At 43.2% G+C, this 25,600-nt stretch overlaps 1 protein-coding gene across 2 annotated transcripts in view; it reads right to left on the bottom strand.

Moving 5' to 3' along the window:
* The window catches only part of prkd1 (protein kinase D1), a 67,914-nt gene extending 47,955 nt beyond the window's left edge, over positions 1–19,959 (bottom strand). For both annotated transcript variants that reach the window (XM_014192675.2, XM_014192658.2), the window contains exon 1: positions 19,540–19,959. In XM_014192675.2, coding sequence (XP_014048150.1) covers positions 19,540–19,746 — 207 coding nt within the window. In that variant the 5' untranslated portion in view covers positions 19,747–19,959. The remainder of the gene's footprint in view (positions 1–19,539) is intronic.
* Positions 19,960–25,600: the final 5,641 nt, after the last annotated feature.

Here is a 25,600-nt window from a genome sequence, read left to right on the forward strand (position 1 = left end):
GCATCCACCGTGCGCATTCCCCCTGAATATGCCGATTTGGCTCTCGCCTTCTCAAAAAAGAAGGCAACTCAATTACCACCCCATCGACAGGGCGATTTTGCGATAAATCTCCTGGTAGACGCTGCACTTCCCAGGAGTCACATGTATCCCCTCTCACAGGCAGAGACGGAGGCTATGGAAACATATGTCTCCGAATCCCTACGTCAGGGGTACATTCGGTCCTCCACTTCACCCGCCTCCTCGAGTTTCTTTTTTGTGAAGAAGAAGGAGGGAGGTCTGCGCCCGTGTATTGACTACCGAGGCCTAAATCAGATCACGGTGAGGTACAGTTACCACTACCTCTTATCGCCATGGCGATTGAGTCAATGCACGGGGTGCACTTCTTCACCAAACTAGATCTCAGGAGTGCTTACAACCTGGTGCGTATCCGGGAGGGAGACGAGTGGAAGACGGCGTTCAGTACGACCTCGGGGCATTATGAGTACCTCGTCATGCTGTACGGGTTGGTGAATGCTTTATCAGTCTTCCAAGCCTTTGTAGACGAGATTTTCAGGGACCTGCACGGGCAGGGTGTAGTGGTGTATATCGATGACATTCTGATATACTCCGCTACACGCGCCGAGCACGTGTCCCTGGTGCACAGGGTGCTTGGACAACTGTTGGAGCATGACCTGTACGTCAAGGCTGAGAAATGCCTGTTCTTCCAGCAGTCCATCTCCTTCCTAGGGTACCGCATTTCCACCTTGGGGGTGGAGATGGAGAGTGACCGCATTTCAGCCGTGCGTAATTGGCCGACTCCCACCACGGTAAAGGAAGTGCAGCAGTTCCTAGGGTTTGCCAATTACTACCGGAGGTTAATCTGGGGTTTTGGTCAGGTAGCGGCTCCCATTACCTCACTGCTGAAGGGGGGCCCGGTGCGTTTGCAGTGGTCGGCTGAGGCGGACAGGGCTTTTGGTCACCTGAGGGCTCTGTTTACCTCGGCTCCCGTGCTGGCCCATCCGGATCCCTCTTTGGCGTTCATAGTGGAGGTGGACGCATCCGAGGCTGGGATTGGAGCCATGCTCTCTCAGCACTCGGGAACCTCACCGAAGCTCCGCCCCTGTGCCTTCTTCTCAAAGAAGCTCAGCCCGGCTGAGCGAAACTATGACGTGGGGGACCGGGAGCTGTTGGCTGTCGTCAAGGCTCTGAAGGCGTGGAGACATTAGCTTGAGGGGGCTAAACACCCTTTTCTCATCTGGACTGACCACCGCAATCTGGAGTACATCTGAGCAGCGAGGAGACTGAACCCTCACCAGGGAAGGTGGGCCATGTTTTTCACCTGTTTTGTTTTTTTCCCTTTCCTACAGACCAGGTTGACGTTATTTTTAGGGTTGCAAAGGGTCGTAAACTTTCCTGTAAATTTCCAGAATTTTTCCATGGGAAGTTAAGCCCGGGAATTTAAATTCATCAAAAAAGGTAACTTATTACAGTGAACCTTTTTTGTGGGATACACATAAGGCGATTCCAGGTCTTGTGGCATATTTTGGTTAAACTATCCCCAATTCAGTGGAATTGCAACCCTCTGCATGCACAGTGCAGTGCACTCTTCTATTGCGTGTACAGCTGATTCTCAAGATCTTGCACACTAATGAGATGCTATTGAACCACACTACTACACTGTCTGAGCCAAGGACTACATGCTTTCTGGTAAGTTTTGATTACAATACTGGGTGGGGTGAATATATTTACATGACATGCATGATTTTTTGTTAACTAGTAAATAGCAGCCTACAGCAAAGTGTGTTTAAATAATTTCTAACTTGTTAACAATTTCTGCTAGTTAGTTTTTGCTACCATGTGGGTTTTAGCTTGCTTGAGCCTGCTAATTGAGTAGGGTTAATTCACCTGTTTCCATACGTTTTTTTTATCTTACAAAGGAGTTGTTTAATCTAACTGCTTAACTATTTATCTGTACATGGAATTGTATTGGTTTTTTTTTACTCATTTTTTTCTAATCTTTACAGGAAAATGCCACAGGCACAATCTGATGTGTGGTGACATTTCACTGCAGCTAACGTAGAAGGAAAACCTATGTACATTTGCAAATGCTGTGCCAAATCATTTGTGAAGAATGCAACAAAGATGCAGAATCATCTGGCCAAGTGCATAAAGTTCCCTCAGCGCTCCCAACAAGCAACCTCTGACAAAAGTCAGGTGAAAATTATGAATCAAACACCTTATCGATAGCAACAGTTCATGGTCCTCCTGGAATCAGAAGTTTTTTTGACTCAATGGAGGAACGTAGTCAGAGAAATGCTGATGAATGTCTTGCTCAAGCTGTGTATGCAACTGGCTCATCTCTGATGCTCACAGGCAATGTGTATCGGACGTGATTTCTGAATGATCTTCGCACAGCATACACCCCTCCAACCAGACAAGCTTTATCTACTCATTTGCTGGATGCAGAGTTCAACAGAGTTCAAGTGAAGGTCAAGCAAATCATAGAGAAAGCAGACTATATTGCAATCATCTCTGATGGGTGGTCGAATGTTCGTGGGAAAGGAATAATTAACTACATAATCTCCACCCCTCAACCAGTATTCTACAAGAGCACAGACACACCGGTCTTTACATTGCATTCAGCTCAACTGCAATCATCAATGACCTTGGACCACAGAAGGTATTTGCACTGGTGACAGACAATGCTGCGAACATGAAGGCTGCTTGGTCTAAAGTGGTGGAGTCCTACCCTCACATCACACCCATTGGCTGTGCAGCTCATGCATTGAATCTGCTCATCAAGGACATCATGGCACTGAAAACAATGGATACACTCAACAAGAGAGCCAAGGAAATGGTTAGGTTATAGCAGCAATCTACCTCACCAAGCAAAGTGAGAAGAATAAGAGCACCACATTGAAGCTGCCCAGCAACACCGGTTGGGGTGGTGTTGTCATCATGTTTGACAGTCTCCTGGAGGGGAAGGAGTCTCTCCAAAAAATGGCCATATCACAGTCTGCCGATATGGACAGCCCCATCAAGAGGATCCTCCTGGATGATGTATTTTGGGAGGGAGTGGTAAGCAGCCTGAAACATATAGCAGTAGCCATTGCACGGATTGAGGGAGACAATGCCATCCTGTCTGATGTTCAGACTCCGCTTGCAGATGTAAGAGAAGAAATCCGTACTGCCTTGCCCACTTCACTGTTGCTCCAGGCAGAGGAAACTACAGTTCTGAAATACATCAAAAAGCGTGAAGACTTCTGCCTGAAGCCCATACACGCCGCAGCATACCTGTTGGACCCCAAGTATGCTGGCAAGAGCATCCTGTCTGGTGCAGAAATCAACAAGGCCTATGGTGTCATCACTACCATGTCACCTTGGCAGTCTGTCGAAGTACAAATCCAAGCAAGGGCTTTGGGATGGAGATGCAATATGGCAGTCGTGCCAACATATCTCATCAGCCACCTGGTGGAAGGGACTTTGTGGATCTGAGGCTCTTTCCCCTGTTACCGCCATCATCCTCCAAATCCCACCAACATCTGCCGCCTCCGAGTGCAACTGGTCCTTGTTTGGGAACACACACACCAAAGCACGCAACATGCTGACCAATACAAGGGTTGAAAAATTGGTGGCCATCTGGGCAAATTTCAGGCTTTTTGAGCCTGACAACGAGCCATCCTCAACAAGGTTGGAAAGTGACAGTGAAGATGACGCCTCAGAGTCTGATGTTCAAGAGGTGGACATTGAGGAGGTTGAGGGAGAAGACATGGAAGCCTGAGAGGAAGACAACAAAAGCTTTAGTTTCTAGACTATGATTTTACAGATTTTTGGGGAGATGCGATGGATCATTGGGGATCATTCAATATTCCCTTTCTTTTGTTGTTCAGTGAATTAATCCATGTGAAGAGTCAACTCATTTAATTAAAGTTCAATTCATAACTAAATTGTTTTATTTATATTGGAAGGATTTAATCATTTGTAATTGTTTACTTATGATAAGGTAAAATGTTTATGTTTCTGTCTCCATATGATATGGTAAATATATCCAATGCAAAAAACATCTACATTTAAATGGTATTAATATTAATGTGCATATATTCCCGTTAATTCCCATATATTCCCGTTAATTCCCATGGAAATTTTCCGCTTCTGCATTTTCCCCAAAATGTGCAACCCTAGTTATTATACATAATCTAGTTGTACTAACACCTAACATGTAGTACAAAAGAGGGGTTACCGCCACAACACAAGAAACACATGAATAAAAAAGGTATTACATATTTTTCATTTTTAGCAATTAGCAATGTTTTCTTCCTATTTTTCTAATCTAAAAGAGGTTTCACCTTGATTTGTGTTTGTTTACAGCGTTTGACTTTTACAAACATGAAAACTTCACTTTTGATTTTTTTTTTACAAGAGATGTTGTTTGTGAGAAAACATTCACAGCATCGCACTGTATTTATATTTGGAATGGCAGCAGTGGCAACATCATTGCCACGCAGGAAAAGATAATTGTGTTTTCAGAGCTTTTTCTTTCCACAGACATCATAATGAGCTAACCTTTCAGCTCACCACGTTAACACCGACAGAAACCACAGCAAATTTTTTGTCATTTCAATAATTGAGCTGTGCAGTGTTTACTTAATCACTAAAGTAATTAACAGGCAGAGGCAGATTCTTTTGTTGTCTATCTCTACCTGTTCTCTGTGGTGAGGATCAGTACAATGCTCTGTAATGAGGGCGACTCTTGCATCTCTGATAGCAACTCTTTTAAAGGGGCAATCCGGGATTGGTACATCTATTTTTGGACAAAGTCGACCCTATAGGTTTATACATCCTACTAGTTGATTAGCAGATGAGACCAAAGATGGTTTTTATGGTGCTGACACTAAGGAGAGAGCACTCAGAGTGCTGGGGCAGAAATGGGCCATGATCCTAAAAGGGAATGGTGATCCTCTACAACATGTATCTTATGCTAATGAAGGTGCATGGTGCTCTGAATGCTTTCCAAAACAGCTGCACCACAATGGCCTATGCACATTGTACAGCATTCATCTGCTGTTCTGTTCTGCCCAAGGGTAGGTAGGTGTGTGTGTGTGTGTGTGTGTGTGTGTGTGTGTGTGTGTGTGTGTGTGTGTGTGTGTGTGTGTGTGTGTGTGTGTGTGTGTGTGTGTGTGTGTGTGTATGTGTGTGTATGTGTGTGTGTTAGTACGTGACCCTACCACACATGGCTCTCGTCAGGATAATGGCACTCAAATGGATACTTCACAGGCAATCATAATCAGTTGCCAAGCAACTGGGGCACCATTCTATAACTAGGAGACAAACGTTGGGGAGCTGACCACAGAATTTAATATCCGCTAATTCATTTTTAATACCTTGGGGAGACGTACAGTAAACTATAACTTGATCATGTTTGTCTAATGTTTCTCATTTGTAAAAACGCATGGGATAAACCTTCAGAACTATCCAAACATATACCGTACACAGCCATGGCGAAAAAAGGAAATATAACTGGTTATTATCATGATATATAATTTACCATCTTTATCTTCATATATATATATCATATACATTATGTCTGTTTCTCCAACCGATTTCCAAGCAGTCATCTGTATCCACGACACTATGAATGTATGAAAGCATCCCAGTCTTGAATATGATTCAACTTTATAGTGGGTGACGAAATAAAGAAAGGATTGGTGTGAAGAAGAAGAAATGGTGGTGGAAGGATGCGGTTGGTTAAAGGACTTGTGGGATGGGTGTGTAGCCTATGGCTCAGCCAGGGGAGCTATCACTGAATATCTCACTTGGTTCAAGGAATCAAGCTGGCCATGAGCAAATGGAAAATAAATAGGAAGCGTGATATTCACGGTCCGGGAGGGCACAGCCCTACAGTGGAAAAGCGCCATAAGTGATCCTAACCCTGCTCACGTCACAGCTCTACTTATGGACTGACACTGACTGAACAAGGAGGTTAGCACTCTCTGTGACAAACCAACGTGTTTCCAACTGTTTAATAAGGACACTTGAAAGAAAAGAGTGGTAAAGAGTGGTAATGCAAAAAGGTGGTAAAACTTCAAACAAAGGCGCCATCCTTTTAATTAGTCCTTATATGGCTTGGCTCTAATGGATTCCAATGAGATGGCCTGTTCACAGTCTGTTAGATCTATAAAACAGCATTTTGATGGGAACCAGGACCGTGGTTGAAGAAGTGATAAAGATGTCAAGGGGTTGACAGCACACAGCCGCCCGTCCTCGTGTCATTGTCCAAAATCAGGCAAATGTATTAAAGGACTGTTCAAAATTCACACATACTGTAAATGTCAATAGGTATGGTTAAGCTGGTTCATGGTTTCAAGATCTTATTTGGATCAGGACTTGAATGTCAAGTGGAGGATGACACGACTATCCGTTATACATCATGCGCACATATCGATACAATATGCAGGTATTTGTTTAACTACAGATAACTACTGTAAAGCTTTGTTCAGCATGTAATTGCGTACCTGTAATTATCACTCTACATAATTGAAAAGGCACAGTTTGACAGTATCAGCATCAGACAGAGACATCCATCTATGTTCTATAATAAGACCCTTTCCAGGAATTCCTCATGGGACATGGCTAACAATGTCAACATTACCCTTTGATGATCTAATTCTCTCTTTGCCACAGTAAGATCCTCTATAAATTGGTCAGTGGCGGCTGCTGATTGGCTGAATACCCGGGGCACGAGGTGGTTGGAGTCAACAAAGCAGCATGACAGAAATATGATTCCAAGTTTTCAAACTACAGGCAGTTTCTTTAAGGAGATATGAATTGATCTGTGCAATTGAACAGCATAAATACAACAATTTCACTTTTGTATGTCAAAAACCGAATGACCACATGCTGGCACTGTTTTGAACAGATTAGATTCTACTATTTAGAACATGCAGCCAGCTCACGAACGATCGTAAAAGGGAGAACACAACAAGCATGCAGATGCAATAAGTGAAAACACATTATCTAACTGGGTATAGCTAGCTAACATGTCACAAAGCATGTGGCGCTAGCCAGTTAACATTCCTTTTGAAATAACTTCATATTTTCGAGTTAGTTAGATATTAGTTTTAAAAGACTTGAAATTGGCATGCTAGTTGCTTATCAAAAGGTAGATAACTGGTTAATTTGACCCAAACAAATCAACTAAACTATTTCTCAATGTTTCTCAAAATTACTGTAGCTGGCTAATTCATTTGATCATGCTTTGTGATACACCGGTGTAATGCTGTTTTAGTCAACACAACATGTCGCCCTGTCACCTAGAGTAAAACATGATGAAAAACACGGGGGGAAACAATAAGCCACCGTCATGCTTTTTTGTCCTACCAGATCAGCGATGAAAAGGTTCTAGCTAGTGTATATATATTATATAATTCACTGCAACAAGAGTCGAAGGACAGTTCCTCCTCCTAGTAAATAGCTGGAAAACAATCCCATCAATGTTCGCACGGCCTAATTCACCCGTGGAGGCAGAACTGCTACTGAGGGGCAGATTATTTGTATTTTTTTATTTTATTTCACGTTTATTAAACCAGGTAGGCCAGTTGAGAACGAGATCTCATTTACAACTGCAACCTGGCCAAGATAAAGCAAAGCGACAAAAACAACACAGAGTTACACATAAACAAACGTACAGTCAATAACACAATAGAAAAATCGATGTACAGTGTGTGCAAATGTAGAAAAGTGGGGAGGAAAGGCAATAAATAGGCCATGGAGGCAAAATAATTACAATTTAGCATTAACACTGGAGTGATAGATGCGCAGATGATGATGTGCAAGTAAAGATACTCGGGTGCAAAAGAGCAAGAGGATAAGTAACAATATGGGGATGAGGTAGTTGGGTATGCTATTTACAGATTGGCTGTGTACAGGTACAGTGATCGGTAAGCTGCTCTGACAGCTGATGCTTAAAGTTAGAGAAGGAGATATAAGACTCCAGCTTCAGTGATTTTTGCAATTTGTTCCAGTAATTGGCAGCAGAGAACTGGAAGGAAAGGTGGCCAAAGGAAGTGTTGGCTTTGGGGGTGACCAGTGAAATATACCTGCTGGAGTGCGTGCTACAGGTGGGTGTTGCTATGGTGACCAGTGAGCTGAGATAAGGCGGGGCTTTACCTAGCATAGACTTATAGATGACCTGGAGCCAGTGGGTTTAGCGACAAATATGTAGTGACTAGTAAGTTATTGAACAGCTTGTTTAGAAAATATACACAATTACCAAACTTTTATGAGAATTTAAAACATAATCCACGAATTATATATATATATATATATACACACACATATATATACACACTATGTACAGTACCAGTCAAAATGTTATGCACAATATATATATATATATTGTGCATAACATTTTGACTGGTACTGTACATACTGTGTATATATATGTATATATACACTGCTCAAAAAAATAAAGGGAACACTTAAACAACACAATGTAACTCCAAGTCAATCACACTTCTGTGAAATCAAACTGTCCACTTAGGAAGCAACACTGATTGACAATAAATGTCACATGTTGTTGTGCAAATGGAATAGACAACAGGTGGAAATTGTAGGCAATTAGCAAGACACCCCCAATAAAGGAGTGATTCTGCAGGTTGGGACCACAGACCACTTCTCAGTTCCTATGCTTCCTGGCTGATGTTTTGGTCACTTTTGAATGCTGGCGGTGCTTTCACTCTAGTGGTAGCATGAGACGGAGTCTACAACCCACACAAGTGGCTCAGGTAGTGCAGCTCATCCAGGATGGCACATCAATGCGAGCTGTGGCAAGAAGGTTTGCTGTGTCTGTCAGCATAGTGTCCAGAGCATGGAGGCGCTGCCAGGAGACAGGACAGTACATCAGGAGGCGTGGAGGAGGCCGTAGGAGTGCAACAACCCAGCAGCAGGACCGCTACCTCCGCCTTTGTGCAAGGAGGAGCAGGAGGAACACTGCCAGAGCCCTGCAAAATGACCTCCAGCAGGCCACAAATGTGCATATGTATGCTCAAACGGTTAGAAACAGACTCCATGAGGGTGGTATGAGGGCCCGACGTCCACAGGTGGGGGTTGTGCTTACAGCCCAACACCGTGCAGGACGTTTGGCATTTGCCAGAGAACACCAAGATTGGCAAATTCGCCACTGGCGCCCTGTGCTCTTCACAGATGAAAGCATGTTCACACTGAGCACGTGACAGACGTGACAGAGTCTGGAGACGCCGTGGAGAACGTTCTGCTGCCTGCAACATCCTCCAGCATGACCGGTTTGGCGGTGGGTCAGTCATGGTGTGGGGTGGCATTTCTTTGGGGGGCCGCACAGCCCTCCATGTGCTCGCCAGAGGTAGCCTGACTGCCATTAGGTACCGAGATGAGATCCTCAGACCCCTTGTGAGACCATATGCTGGTGCGGTTGGCCCTGGGTTCCTCCTAATGCAAGACAATGCTAGACCTCATGTGGCTGGAGTGTGTCAGCAGTTCCTGCAAGAGGAAGGCATTGATGCTATGGACTGGCCCGCCCGTTCCCCAGACCTGAATCCAATTGAGCACATCTGGGACATCATGTCTCGCTCCATCCACCAACGCCACGTTGCACCACAGACTGTCCAGGAGTTGGTGGATGCTTTAGTCCAGGTCTGGGAGGAGATCCCTCAGGAGACCATCCGCCACCTCATCAGGAGCATGCCCAGGCGTTGTAGGGAGGTCATACAGGCACGTGGAGGCCACACACACTACTGAGCCTCATTTTGACTTGTTTTAAGGACATTACATCAAAGTTGGATCAGCCTGTAGTGTGGTTTTCCACTTTAATTTTGAGTGTGACTCCAAATCCAGACCTCCATGGGTTGATAAATTGGATTTCCATTGATTATTTGTGTGTGATTTTGTTGTCAGCACATTCAACTATGTAAAGAAAAAAGTATTTAATAAGATAATTTCATTAATTCAGATCTAGGATGTGTTATTTTAGTATTGCCTTTATTTTTTTGAGCAGTGTATATATATATATATATATATATATATATACATACATACATACATACATACATACATACATACATACATATATATATATATATATATATATATATATATACATATATACACACACACACACACTTACTCATTGCAGGGTTTTTCTTTATTTTTACTATTTTCTACATTGTAGAATTTTTGTATTAATTTTAAAATTTTTTATTTAACCTTTATTTAACCTTGCAAGTTAAGAACACATTTTTATTTTTCAATGACGGCCTACCCTGGCCAAACCTGGGCCAATTGTGCACTGCCCTATGGGACTCCCAATCACGGCCGGATGGGATACAGCCTGGATTCGAACCAGGGACTGTAGTGACGCCTCTTGCACTAAGATGCAGTGCCTTAGACCCCTCGGGAGATTGGTAATGAAGACATTAAAACTATAAAATAACACATATGAAATCATGCAGTAACCAAAAAAACTGTTAAACAAATCAAAATATATTTTAGATTTGAGATTCTTCAAAGTAGTCACCCTTTGCCATGACGACAGCTTTGCACACTCTTGGCATTCTCTCAACCATATTCATGAGGTAGTCACCTGGAATGCATTTCAATTAACAGGTTGGCTTGCTAAAAGTTAATTTGTGGAATTTATTTCCATCTTAATGAGTTTGAGCCAATCAGTTGTGTTGTGACAAGGTAGGGGTGGTATTCTTGTTTGAAAATGGCACTGTTGAGAATGGCTGCCATTTTAACGACACTAACCAATTGTGCTATTGTGTGTGTTTTTTGCGTTATTTGCAAATTATTTCGTACATAATGTTTCTGCCCCGTCTCTTATGACTGAAAAGAGCTTCTATAAATCAGCACAGTGATTACTCACCTCATATTGAAAGAAGATTTTTTCTTTAACGAGTTGGATGAGAGGGATTTACTCCAGACACCCGACAAGGCCCTCATCCCGGTCATTCGCAGGAGAAAGAGACGAAGATATTGAGGACGAAGGTCAGGGTGCCTTGTGAGGATCCTGCGGCGAGTGGGTCATTTTCCTTTACCATCGGTCCTATTAGCCAACGTACAATCACTGGATAATAAAATAGATGAACTACAAGCACGCATATCCTACCAACAGGACATTAAAAACTGTAATATCTTATGTTTCACCGAGTCATGGCTGAACGACGACATGAATAATATACAGCTGGCAGGTTATACACTGTATCGGCAGGATAGAACAGTAGCCTCTGGTAAGACAAGGGGTGGAGGTCTGTATATTTGTAAACAACAGCTGGTGCACAATATCTAAGGAAGTATCGAGGTTTTGCTCGCCTGAGGTAGAGAATCTCATGATAAGCTGTAGACCACACTATTTACCAAGAGAGTTTTCATCTATTTTCTTCGTAGCTGTCTATTTACCTCCCTGGAGGGAAGCCAAAGTAAGTCCGTTACCCAAGAGTGGTAAAGTGGCCTTTACTGGATTTAACAGCAGACCTATAAGCTTGCTACCAGATTTTAGCAAACTGTTGGAAAAAAATATGCTTGACCAAATACAATGCGATTTCTCTGTAAACAAATTAACAACAGACTTTCTGCCTGCTTATAGAGAAGGGCACTCAACATGTACTGCACTGACACAAATGACTGATGATTGGTTGAATGAAATTGATAATAAGAAGATTGTGGGAGCTGTACTGTTAGATTTCAGTGCAGCCTTTGATATTATTGACCATAACCTGTTGTTGAAAAAAACTTGTGTTATTGCTTTTCAACCTCTGCCATATCGTAGATTCAGAGCTATCTATCTAATAGTACTCAAAGGGTTTTCTTTAATGGAAGCTTCTCTAATGTCAAACATGTAAATTGTGGTGTACCGCAGGGTAGCTCTCTGGGCCCTCAACTCTTTTCTATTTTTAACCAATGAGCTGCCACTGGCATTAAACACAGCATGTGCGTCCATGTATGCTGATGATTCAACCATATACGCATCAGCAACCACAGCTAATGAAGTCACTGAAACCCTTAAAGAGTGGCAGTCTGTTCTGGAACGGGTGGCCAGTGTGACAATAGTGCTAGTACGAATTTGGACCCAGGCGCAGAGAAACACAGCAGAGAAACACAGTAAGGGTAAATCCAGAATATTTACTTAAGGTCTTCATAGCAAAACAACAAAGCAAGGGCACATGAGAACACTGAACAAAACATGAGACCTGAGCAACTGGCCCAGTCCACAGAGGAACCAAAATAGTCATCAAGCAGGTGATCCCAATAAGCCCAATCAGGGTCACCTGGATACTAGAGGAAACCCAAGGGTGCTCTCCAGTGGCAACCACAGGTAGTACACTCCAGGAAGAAACCCTGACCTGTGACAGCCAGGAATAAACTGGTCCTGAACATCTCTAAAACTGAGAGCTTTGTATTTGGTACAAATCCTTCCTTAAGTTCTAGACCTCAGCTGAATCTGGTAATGAATGTTGTCCCCATGTGCAGTTGCAAACCATAGTCTGGATTTTTTATTGCGGTTCAGGAGCAGTGGCTTCTTCCTTGCCGAGCGGCCTTTCAGGTTATGTCGATATGGGACTCGTTTTATTGTGGATATAGATACTTTTGTACCTATTTCCTCCAGCAACTTCACAAGGTCCTTTGCTGTTGTTCTGGGATTGATTTGCACTTTTCGTACCAAAGTACGTTCATCTCTAGGAGACAGAATGCGTCACCTTCCTGAGCGGTACGATGGATGCGTGGTTCCATGGTGTTTATACTTGCGTACTATTGTTTGTACAGATGAATGTGGTACCTTCAGGCGTTTGGAAATTGCTCCCAAGGATGAACCAGACTTGTGGAGGTCTACAATGTGTTTTCTAACGTCTTGGCTAATTTCTTTTGATTTTCCCATGATGTCAAGCAAAGAGGCACTGGGTTTGAAGGTAGGCCTTGAAACACATCCACAGGTACACCTCCATTTGACTCAAATGATGTCAATTAGCCAGCCTATCAGAAGCTTCTAAAGCCATGACATAATTTTCTGGAATTTTCCAAGCTGTTTAAAGGCACAGTCAACTTAGTGGGAGTCCCGGTGCACAACTGAGCAAGAGGACAAGCACATTAGAGTGTCTAGTTTGAGAAACAGATGCCTCACAAGTCCTCAACTGGCAGCTGACAAACACCACTCTGGCCATTTTGAGCCTGTAATCGAACCCACAAATGCTGATGCTCCAGATACTTCTAAAAAAGGCGAGTTTTATTGCTTCTTTAAGCAGCACAAAAGTTTTCAGCTGTGCTAACATAATTGCAAAAGGGTTTACTAATGATCAATTAGTCTTTTAAAATGATAAACTTGGATTAGCTAACACAATGTGCCATTGGAACACGGGAGTGATGGTTGCTGATAATGGGCCTCTGTACGCCTATGTAGATATTCCATTAAAATCCTCTACCAACTAAGCTACACTGCACTCCAGGACCAGGATTGCCTACCCCTGGGATATGCAACAATAGCTTTGATCATCAAGTTCTTGCCCATTAGAGTGCAGTATTGTCTTCAAACTTTATCTTCCGGATGCTGGAGTGAGTGGTCGTTCTGCACCTCGCTCCGCGGGTAATATTACATTTCATTACATTACATTACATTACATTGGAACGATTTGATTCGTGTATTGTTAGCTAGCTACATAGTTGTATCTGCTGTCTTTGTATCAAGGATAAAGGTGTAGCTCTGAGGAACTAACAAGGTTAGCTAGCCAGCTGTATTCATTCATTCGCGCCGTTTTCGAAACGGCGTCAACACCATAACACCACAGCTAGCTAGCCAACTTTACCAATTAGCAGTACTGTAGAAACTATATACATTACAACGGAACGATTTGATTCGTGTATTGTTAGCTAGCTACATAGTTGTATCTGCTGTCTTTGTATCAAGATAAAGGCGTAGTACAGAGTAACTATCGAGGTTAGCTAGCCAGCTACATTCTCTAACATAGTCAACAACGCGCCCAAAATAAGATTTTTGCAACGTTAGCTTAACTTTCTGAACATTCGAGATGTGTAGTCCACTTGTGTAGCTAGCAGGACTGAATTTTTTTGTTAGCAAGCCAACGTTTAATTACTTCTGCATTATGAACTAGACACGGACACGAATTATCCATTGGTAGCTTGTTGTTACCAAGTATTGGTGCTAACCGTGTTACAGGATGCTAGCATGCTAGTTAGCTAGGGCGTCATAGGACACGGTGCACTAGGTGGGTTTTCACGGAAGATTACTGTACCAAGTTATCTAGCGGAATAAACTAAGTTTGAGCCTATTCCTGGAAACATTGAACCACTGTAGTTTACATCAATTTTAATTTCTAGTGGTAGCTAGAAAAGTTATATTTTAGCGTTTTAGTGTTTCAGTGAATTGTTAGTGAGGGAGGCCCTGCTCTCTCGCTTCCCCAGTTGTTTAGTTAATTTTTCATGCCAATCTCCTTTGCATTAGCGTAGCCTCTCCCGTAGCCTATCAACTATGTGTCGGTCTATCCCTGTTCTCTCCTCTCTGCACAGGCCATACAAACGCTTCACATCGCGTGGCCACTGCCACTCTAACCTGGTGGTCCCAGTGCGCACAACCCACGTGGAGTTCCAGGTCTCCAGCAGCCTCTGGAACTGCCGGTCTGCGGCCAACAAGGCAGAGTTCATCTCAGCCTATGCTACCCTCCAGTCCCTCGACTTCTTGGTGCTGACGGAAACATGGATTACCACAGAAAACACTGCTACTCCTACTGCTCTCTCCTCGTCTGACCACGTGTTCTCGCACACCCCGAGAGCATCTGGTCAGCGGGGTGGTGGCACCGGAATCCTCATCTCTCCCAAGTGGACATTCTCTCTTTCTCCCCTGACCCATCTGTCTATCTCCTCCTTTGAATTCCATGCTGTCTCAATCACTAGCCCATTAAAGCTTAACATCCTTACCATTTATCGCCCTCCAGGTTCCCTTGGAGAGTTCATCAATGAGCTTGACGCCTTGATAAGTTCCTTTCCTGAGGATGGCTCACCCCTCACAGTTCTGGGTGATTTTAACCTCCCTACGTCTACCTTTGACTCATTTCTCTCTGCCTCCTTCTTTCCACTCCTCTCCTCTTTTGACCTCACCCTCTCACCGTCCCCCCCTACTCACAAGGCAGGCAATACGCTTGACCTCATCTTTACTAGATGCTGTTCTACTAATCTCACTGCAACTCCCCTCCAAGTCTCCGATCACTACCTTGTATCCTTTTCCCTCTCGCTCTCCTCCAACACTACTCACTCTGCCCCTACTCAGATGGTATTGCGCCGTCGCAACCTTCGCTCTCTCTCTCCTGCTACTCTCTCCCCTTCCATCCTATCATCTCTTCCCTCTGCTCAATCCTTCTCCAACCAATCTCCTGATTCTGCCTCCTCAACCCTCCTCTCCTCCCTTTCTGCATCCTTTGACTCTCTATATCCCCTATCCTCTCGACCGGCTCGGTCCTTCCCTCCTGCTCCGTGGCTTGACGACTCATTGCGAGCTCACAGAACAGGGCTCCGGGCAGCCGAGCGGAAATGGAGGAAAACTAGCCTCCCTGCGGACCTGGCATCTTTCACTCCCTCCTCTCTACATTTTCCTCCTCTGTTTCTGCTGCTAAAGCCACTTTCTACCACTCTAACTTCCAAGCATCTGCCTCTAACCCTAGGAAGCTCTTTGCCACCTTCTCCTCCCTCCTGAATCCTCCTCCCCCTCCCCCCCCCCTCCTCCCTCTCTGCGGATGACTTCGTCAACCATTTTGAAAAGAAGGTCGACGACATCCGATCCTCGTTTGTTAAGTCAAACGTCCCTTCCGTCTTCAAGAGAGCGAGAGTTGCACCCCTTCTCAAAAAACCTACACTCGATCCCTCCGATGTCAACAACTACAGACCAGTATCCCTTCTTTCTTTTCTCTCCAAAACTCTTGAACGTGCCGTCCTTGGCCAGCTCTCCCGCTATCTCTCTCAGAATGACCTTCTCGATCCAAATCAGTCAGGTTTCAAGGCTGGTCATTCAACTGAGACTGCTCTTCTCTGTGTCACGGAGGCTCTCCGCACTGCTAAAGCTAACTCTCTCTCCTCTGCTCTCATCCTTCTAGACCTATCTGCTGCCTTTGATACCGTGAACCATCAGATCCTCCTCTCCACCCTCTCCGAGTTGGGTATCTCCGGCGCGGCTCACTCTTGGATTGCGTCCTACCTGACAGGTCGCTCCTACCAGGTGGCATGGCGAGAATCCGTCTCCGCACCACGTGCTCTCACCACTGGTGTCCCCCAGGGCTCAGTTCTAGGCCCTCTCCTATTCTCGCTATACACCAAGTCACTTGGCTCTGTCATATCCTCACATGGTCTCTCCTATCATTGCTACGCAGACGACACACAATTCATCTTCTCCTTTCCCCCTTCTGATAACCAGGTGGCGAATCGCATCTCTGCATGTCTGGCAGACATATCAGTGTGGATGACGGATCACCACCTCAAGCTGAACCTCTGCAAGACGGAGCTGCTCTTCCTCCCGGGGAAGGACTGCCCTTTCAATGATGTCGCCATCACGGTGGACAACTCCATTGTGTCCTCCTCCCAGAGTGCTAAGAGCCTCGGCGTGACCCTGGACAACACCCTGTCGTTCTCCGCTAACATCAAGGCGGTGACCCGATCCTGTAGGTTCATGCTATACAACATTCGCAGAGTACGACCCTGCCTTACACAGGAAGCGGCGCAGGTCCTAATCCAGGCACTTGTCATTTCCTGTCTGGATTACTGCAACTCCCTGTTGGCGAGGGTCCCTGCCTGTGCCATTAAACCCCTACAACTCATCCAGAACGCCGCAGCCCGTCTGGTGTTCAACCTTCCCAAGTTCTCTCACGTCACACCCGCTCCTCCGCACACTCCACTGGCTTCCAGTTGAAGCTCGCATCTGCTACAAGACCATGGTGCTTGCCTACGGAGCTGTGAGGGGAACGGCACCTCCGTACCTTCAGGCTCTGATCAGGCCCTACACCCAAACAAGGGCACTGCGTTCATCCACCTCTGGCCTGCTGGCCCCCCTACCGCTGCGGAAGCACAGTTCCCGCTCAGCCCAGTCAAAACTGTTCGCTGCTCTGGCACCCCAATGGTGGAACAAGCTCCCTCACGACGCCAGGACAGCGGAGTCAATCACCACCTTCCGTAGACACCTGAAACCCCACCTCTTTAAGGAATACCTGGGATAGGATATAGTAATCCTTCTAACCCCCCCCCCCAAAAAAAAGATATAGATGTACTATTGTAAAGTGGTTGTTCCACTGGATATCATAAGGTGAATGCACCTATTTGTAAGTCGCTCTGGATAAGAGCGTCTGCTAAATGACGTAAATGTAAATGTAAAAACAAATCTGCCGTTTCCAGCTACAATAGTAATTTACAACATTAACAATGTCTACACTGTATTTCTGATCAATTTTATGTTATTTTAATGGACAAAAAAAATATGTTTTTCTTTAAAAAACAAGGACATTTCTAAGTGATCCCAAACTTTTTAATGGTAGCGATTATATATACAAAGAAAAAAAAATCAGGACCAATCACAAGTGTTTTTTGTTGACCAATCACAAGCGGGGCGCCGTTACTAACGCCTTAATGGGCTGGCCGCCGATGACTTTGATCTAAAACAGGAATTCTAATCAGCACACCATACTCCTCTATGTTGGAAAAGAAGACCCAGAGAACTCTCAGAGTAGTACTCTACACTTTGATTGGACATTGATGCTGTCAAACGTGATGCAACTACTGCATATTCAAAGAGTTAATTTAGCCTAGAAAGTGCAATCATCATGCCAAACTAGCTTTCAGTAAAGTTGCAATTAGATGACTAATCTAATTCTAGCCACTTTATCATAAGGCTTAGGGACAAATCCTAACTTCTATCAAGTCGACTCATTCCATCCAGGATATGCTGCTGTATAAATCAAACTAATTTTCTCGTCATCCTCACAGTCTAGCTTTCTCACTTTACACAGCATATACGCAAACAAACACACCCACACACAAATTAAAGATTTCACTTGGTACTATTTAAAGTGTTAAGTGTTCTGAGCAGCTATACACAAGATATCCTCTCTCTGTGATAAAATTTGTCCTCTCTCTGTGATAAAATGTACAAGGTGTTGAGGTATAGCCTCCTATACCTGTAGTTCATATAGGAGCTGTTCGTTACTTAATTAAGAACAATCACATTTACTCTCACACACCAATAACCCTGGGACAGAAGAAGGCGTTTCTGCTATCTAGTATCATGCCAGTATTCCTACTGTTCAGAGGATGACAGAAGTGCAACCCTGGCACTTTGTATGTATCACCCAAAACGTATAATACCAATTAGAATAACCTGGGGGGGCCTGTGGTAACATGATCATGTTGAAACGGAAATAAACAAATGAAGTGAGACTATCAAGATGTTATCCCCAAATGAAACTATGAAGTTACAACATATGTAAGCCTACATAAAACTGTCTGAGATATAATTTTCCATTTTGGTTTTAATGTACCGTGTTTTTTACCCCTTGCCCCTTTCAGATATGAACAAAAGCCAGTATAAGGAAGATGCAATGGTAAAGAAGACAGGTTTATGTTTAGATATGAAAGGGGTTAATATTACCTAAGACTTACATTTTGCACATACATTTTAGTTATTTAGCAGATTTTTCACCTGTTGGCTTGGGGATTCAAACCAGCGACCTTTCGGTAACTGGCCCAACTATCCTAACTGATACGGTACCTGCCTCTAGGCCACCAGCCGCAGCCTAAGGGTTAGAGCGTTCTGCCAGTAACCAAAAGGTCGCTAGTTCAATACCCGAGCCCACAAGGTGAAAAATCTGTCGATGTGCCCTTGAGCAAGGCACTTACTCCTAATTTGCTCATGAGGCGCTGTACTACTATGGCTGACCTTGTAAAACAACACATTTCACTGCACCTATCCAGTGTGTGCCAATAAACCAGCAGTTTTTAGTTTTTATAGATGGTCATGCATACACAGTATAGGCTACAGGCCTGATGATTATAGGGAAAGGAGGTGGTGTAGTTCCCATGTTGTTGATAAGTGATCAACTACAACTTTATTAAATATGTGGATTCTCTATTTCATTAGCTTATGTTGAACTTTTCCTTTCTCTACATGATACCATATTTGTTAGGCCTACATCTTTCCATAATCAATAAATACAGTAACTTATAGAACTGTTGTCCTGCTTGTTGGCACAAATTATTGAATGTGACATCACGGACTTTTCTGAGTTGCTAATTGCGTGCAACATCAAAATGGAACCGACAGCGACTGAAAATGTTTAGTTCAGACCTAATTTACTGTATGGGTCAGACATAGCCTAATTATCAATCCCATATGGATTGTGTCACGCCATACAGTAAACTGAATACCTAATACCCGAATGCAAACATGTGTGCAAAAGTTTATAAATCACTAAGAACTATATCTGTGCTTAATTTAAACGAATTAAATCATGGCATTACAGAAGTGATAGGATATACTGTAGTTACCTTCTGGTCCACGATGTAACATGCCATCTCCCGGACCTGAGCGAGACTGAAGTCGACAGAGTCCAACAGAACGGGCTCGCGGCTCAGCCCGATCTGGATCTGGAAAGAGATGCCATTGGACACCGAGGACAGGGGACTCGGCGGTCGGATCACCGGCGGAGCACTCATATTAATCTCCCGGGAGTCAAAACAATACCGACTCGACATACTGTAGGTGAGTAAATATACTTGTCTAACCGCAAAACAGCCGCCTGTTTTGAATATCAAACCACAACTTCAAATCTCCGATTGTGTCATGAATGCAAATTATGACGAGAGATTATTAGCCTAATAAAACTAATGATATAAACCAAAGAAATGTTGAAAAATATCATATTTCGAGCGGTGAAATACGATAATGATGAAGCCATATACGTCAGTTACGTTTGAACGTTCGGATGTAATCAGAGCCCGCCTCCTGCCTGGCTGGCTGATGTTATGCCGCGTTCATGTGCTAGTCGGAACTCTGAAATGTCCTATAAACCATCAGTTTTTATTTTTATAGATGGTCATGCATACACAGTATAGGCTACAGGCATGATGATTATAGGGAATGGAGGTGGTGTAGTAGTTGCCATGTTGTTGATAAGTGATCAACTACAACTTTATTAAATATGTGGATTCTCTATTTCATTAGCTTATGTTGAACTTTTCCTTTCTCTACATCTATCAGAAAAGTCCGTGATGTCACATTCAATAATTTGTGCCAACAAGCAGGACTACAGTTCTATAAGTGTTCCACCAGTTAGCAAGTCATACATGTTTTGAGTTTCGTAGTTCCTACTAGGACGTTAACGTGGCAATAGCTCTCATCATTGAGACAGGGTGATGGGAGAAGAATGGACAACTGAGCGGTGATGAGGAGCGAAATTGAGGGTAGGCCTACCCTTCATGCTTTCTTATCGAACGTTTATTAAGCTTGGGTACCATTGAGCTATCCTGCCAATCATCCGAAATATTGACTCAATTAAAATATAATTTCCCACCAACTAGACTTCCATTCTGTTAGAGACAAATATAGAAGTACATTTTATGGATAAGGCATTTGGACAACCTTGTTTAGGAATTCACCAAAAAGCTCAAGATTCAAAGTAACGTTATGGCTAATTGAGTGTGCGTTCGTAAATTCGAACTGGCTATCTACTCCGATTTCAGAGCACTCTCGTCTGAGTGCCAGAGCGCAGAATAGCTGACGAATTTACGAACGCGCAACCACAGTTGAATATGGCCGGTATCAGTAAATGTCTGGGAAAAAGTGTAATTAAATTGTTGCCAGCTGCACAGTTACAGTCACCAATGCTCTAGATAACATGAAAACAGCCTAACCAGCTCTGCTAGGGGAGTAAAATGGACAGAGTGAGGTGTAGTCTCATTTGTGTCTGGAAGTAGCTAGCCAACATTAGCAAGTTAGCTTGGGTGCTTGACTGCTGTTGTGCGGTCAGAACGATCGGATCAACCCTGCTCCTTGGCCAGAGCGTCCAGTGTGCGCTCCGAGAGCGAAACACTCTGATTTTACGAACGGACAATCTGACAACGCTCTGAATAGAGGAACGCCCAGAGCTCACTCCAGATTGAATTTACGAACACACCCTAAACCTAATTGTATACGTTTAAAAAAGTAGGCCTAAGTGTTCAGAAGAGCAATTCAACCAACCTGGTCTCAGGGCATTACGTTTCAATTGGTACGTACATTTAGTAATGAATGTCCCATTCCCATCCCAACTTTGCAGTCTGTTGCATTGCGCCAGATTTCGGCAACAGAGTGGCATCGCTGGTCCGAGGTCCGAGGCTCCATTGCGAAACGGGTGCAGCATACTTAGAATGTTTCCAAACTCTGCATTGTCTTCCATCTGGCCAGTCCATCAATAGAACAGAAAGTTAGGCTACCAAACCACAGAATGTAGCCTACTATAAATGAGTAGGCTACTATTTGTAATAATAATGTTGAATAATACAACATTGGATGTCAAGACAATTATATTATATGACTGTGGCATATGGTTTTAATTCTGAAAAGTTTATTGTGACGGTAATTATTAGGTGTGGCTACAGTAACTTCCCACTGGGCACAGACGTCAATTTAACGTCTAGTCCATGTTGGTGCAACGCCATTTCATTGAAATGACTTGGAAACAACGTTGATTCAACCAGTGTGTGCCCAGTGTGTTCAACCTAGCCTAGCTTTCAGCTAGCTAGCTAACTTTAGCTGCTCTGTGTAAGCTAGCTTGAGTTAGGAAGGAAGTAAGCTCGGAAGTAAGACAAACAAGTAGAGTAAAAAGTAACTAAACAAAACATGCTTTATTATCACCTGAAACAATATGTTTCTCATGTTTTGAATGAAAAGGTTTTATCATGAAATAAATGTGATCTCTGATGAGAGAGAGGCTCCATCTTGCGTTAGACACACTTGTCCAACAAGTAGTGGGTCAACACTGCGTAAAATGGACATAAGGCGAACAGAATTCCATCCATTTTTGTACATGGCATTAGTATTATACATTGCGTTGCATTAGGGTATATCAGGAATGGAATAGCGGTCGTATAATATCATACGAATTAAGATGTATAGTAGTAGACTATCATATGTCTTATCCTATCGGTACAATAGCATACGAATTGGATGACGTAACTTATCATCAAAATCTTCAAGTTCCTCGGCGTGCACATCCCTGATAACCTGAAATGGTCCCTTCACACAGACAGCGTGGTGAAGAATGCGCAACAGGAGGCTGAAGCAACCTGTCTCTAGTAACCATACCAAATGTAAGATATACTTATTGCTGCAAAGATTTACGTAAAATACCAAACCTCTGACCTGTTCAGTCTGCAACAACACCTGTAGCTGGTCCTTGCTGTTCCTATATGAATGATTGGAGAGGGGGAAACTGATCTCAGTTAACAGCATTACGGTAAAAAAATAAAAATTATATATATATATATTATTTTTATTTTTTTACCGTAATGCCGTAATGCAACATATATATATATATATATATTACATTGGATGCTGTAACTATAATTAGCCACGACAGATTAGGCCTATATTGTTCAATCTTTCCTGTGAAATTTCATCTACCGGTCGGTAGGCCTATCATGTTTTACACAATTTATGTGATTTGTTCAATTACAAAATAACAAAGACAGTTGTTAGTTATATCATGTTATACTGTGGGTTTCAACCCTGAAGATGACACCGTGTTGCCGAAACATTGGTTATTAGGTTTACCCATTCAATTGTTGGGAGCATATACTGTATAGGCTCGAGTGTGTGACTTTATTTATTTTTATACTGTGGGTTTGCTAAACAGTGTTCTTAGAAGAGTAATACATTCTGTGGGTTTGCTAAACAGTGTTCCTAGAAGAGTAATACATTCTGTGGGTTTGCTAAACAGTGTTCCTAGAAGAGTAATACAATCTGTGGGTTTGCTAAACAGTGTTCCTAGAAGAGTAATACATTCTGTGGGTTTGCTAAACAGTGTTCCTAGAACAGCATGTGTGCTGGCATGTTGGTAACAGGCTGGGAGTGCTCAAGACTAGTGGTTGCTAGGAGCGAGAGGACAGCTGATGCTTTTCCTCCTACGCTTCAACCTTGTACACATGAATGCTTCAGCTGTAATACATTTACAACAGCAGATATCTGCTTTTACAGCATATCAGCTCATACTGTACCTGATTAAGGCATAAAGAAATCACAACAGATACATTTACTTAATTCCCCATTTTTTTGTATCGCTCTATCGGGTCTCTAAATAATGCACATTTAATCATTCTCCTATATGTTTAAAATGCAATTTGTATGGCTACAGTGGTAAAGTAAAACAAATAAAAGCTTATACTGAATGAAACAAACCTCCTCACCCCGTGTCATGTTTTTTTTTGTATTATTCATGTGGCTGGTGAGATGACAAGTGTGTCAGGAAGATGCATCAATTACTTCAAGAGTGTAGACTGTAGAGCCAATGACAATTGCAAAATGTCATTACACTTTTTGGTGTTTTGTAACAGATGTCCCTTTCTTTTCAGCCCATAAAAGATGTGCACACATAGGAGGTCCTGTGAAAACAATTGAGACCCCCCCGAATGTCAAGGTATAATTCTCACACTTAAATCAAATCCAACTGTATTGGTCACATACACATGGTTAGCTGATGTTAATGCGAGTGTTGCGAAATGCTTGTGCTTCTGGTTCCGACAGAGCGGTAATATCTAACAAGTAATCTAACAATTCCCCAACAACTACCTAATACACACAAATCTAAAAGGGGTGAATGAGAATATGTTACATATAAATATATGAATGAGCAATGGCCGTGCGGCATAGGCAAGGTGTGATAGATGGTATAAAATACAGTATATACAGTCGTGGCAAAAAGTTTTGAGAATGACACAAATATTAATTTTCTCAAAGTCTGCTGCCTCAGTGTTTTCAGATATTTTTGTCAGATGTTACTATGGAATACTGAAGTATAATTACAAGCATTTCATAAGTGTCAAAGGCTTTTATTGACAATTACATAAAGTTGATGCAAAGAGTCAATATTTGCAGTGTTGACCCTTCTTTTTCAACACCTCTGCAATCTGCCCTGGGATGCTGTCAATTAACTTCTGGGACACATCCTGACTGATGGCAGCCCATTCTTGCATAATCAATGCTTGGAGTTTGTCAGAATTTGTGGGTTTTTGTTTGTCCACCCGCCTCTTGAGGATTGACCACAAGTTTTCAATGGGATTAAGGTCTGGGGAGTTTCCTGGCCATGGACCCAAAATATCGATGTTTTGTTCCCCGAGCCACTTTTGCCTTATGGCAAGGTGCTCCATCATGCTGGAAAAGGCATTGTTCGTCACCAAACTGTTCCTGGATGGTTGGGAGAAGTTGCTCTCGGAGGACGTGTTGGTACCATTCTTTTTAGTCATGGCTGTGTTCTTAGGCAAAATTGTGAGTGAGCCCACTCCCTTGGCTGAGAAGCAACCCCACACATGAATGGTCTCAGGATGCTTTACTGATGGTAGCGCTCACCTTGTCTTCTCCGGACAAGCTTTTTTCCGGATGCCCCAGACAATCGGAAAGGGGATTCATCCGAGAAAGGACTTTACCCCAGTCCTCAGCAGTCCAATCCCTGTACCTTTTGCAGAATATCAGTCTGTCCCTGATGTTTTTCCTGGAGAAAAGTGGCTTCTTTGCTGCCCTTTTTGACACCAGGCCATCCTCCAAAAGTCTTCGCCTCACTGTGCGTGCAGATGCACTCACACCTGCCTGCTGCCATTCCTGAGCAAGCTCTGTACTGGTGCTGCCCCGATCTCGCAGCTGAATCAACTTTAGGAGACGGTCCTGGCGCTTGCTGGACTTTCTTGGGCGCCCTGAAGCCTTCTTCACAGCAATTGAACCGCTCTCCTTGAAGTTCTTGATGATCTGATAAATGGTTGATTTAGGTGCAATCTTACTGGCAGCAATATCCTTGCCTGTGAAGCCCTTTTTGTGCAAAGCAATAATGACGGCACGTGTTTCCTTGAAGGTAACCATGGTTGACAGAGGAAGAACAATGATTCCAAGCACCACCCTCCTTTTGAAGCTTCCAGTCTGTTATCCGAACTCAATCAGCATGACAGAGTGATCTCCAGCCTTGTCCTCGTCAACACTCACACCTGTGTTAACGAGAGAATCACTGACATGATGTCAGCTGGTCCTTTTGTGGCAGGGTTGAAATGCAGTGGAAATGTTTTTTGGGGGATTCAGCTCATTTGCATGGCAAAGAGGGACTTTGCAATTAATTGCAATTCATCTGATCACTCTTCATAACATTCTGGAGTATATGCAAATTGCCATCATACAAAATGAGGCAGCAGACTTTGTGAAAATTAATATTTGTGTCATTCTCAACTTTTGGCCACGACTGTACATATGATATGAGTAATGTAAGATATGTAAACATTATTAAAGTAGCATTATTTAAAGTGGGGTTGTTTAAAGTGACTCGGGATCAATTTGTTAAAGTGGCTAGTGATTGGGTCTCCATGTAGGCAG

This window comes from Salmo salar, chromosome ssa01 (genome assembly GCF_905237065.1).
Source record: "Salmo salar chromosome ssa01, Ssal_v3.1, whole genome shotgun sequence".
Taxonomy (NCBI): Eukaryota; Metazoa; Chordata; class Actinopteri; order Salmoniformes; family Salmonidae; genus Salmo; species Salmo salar.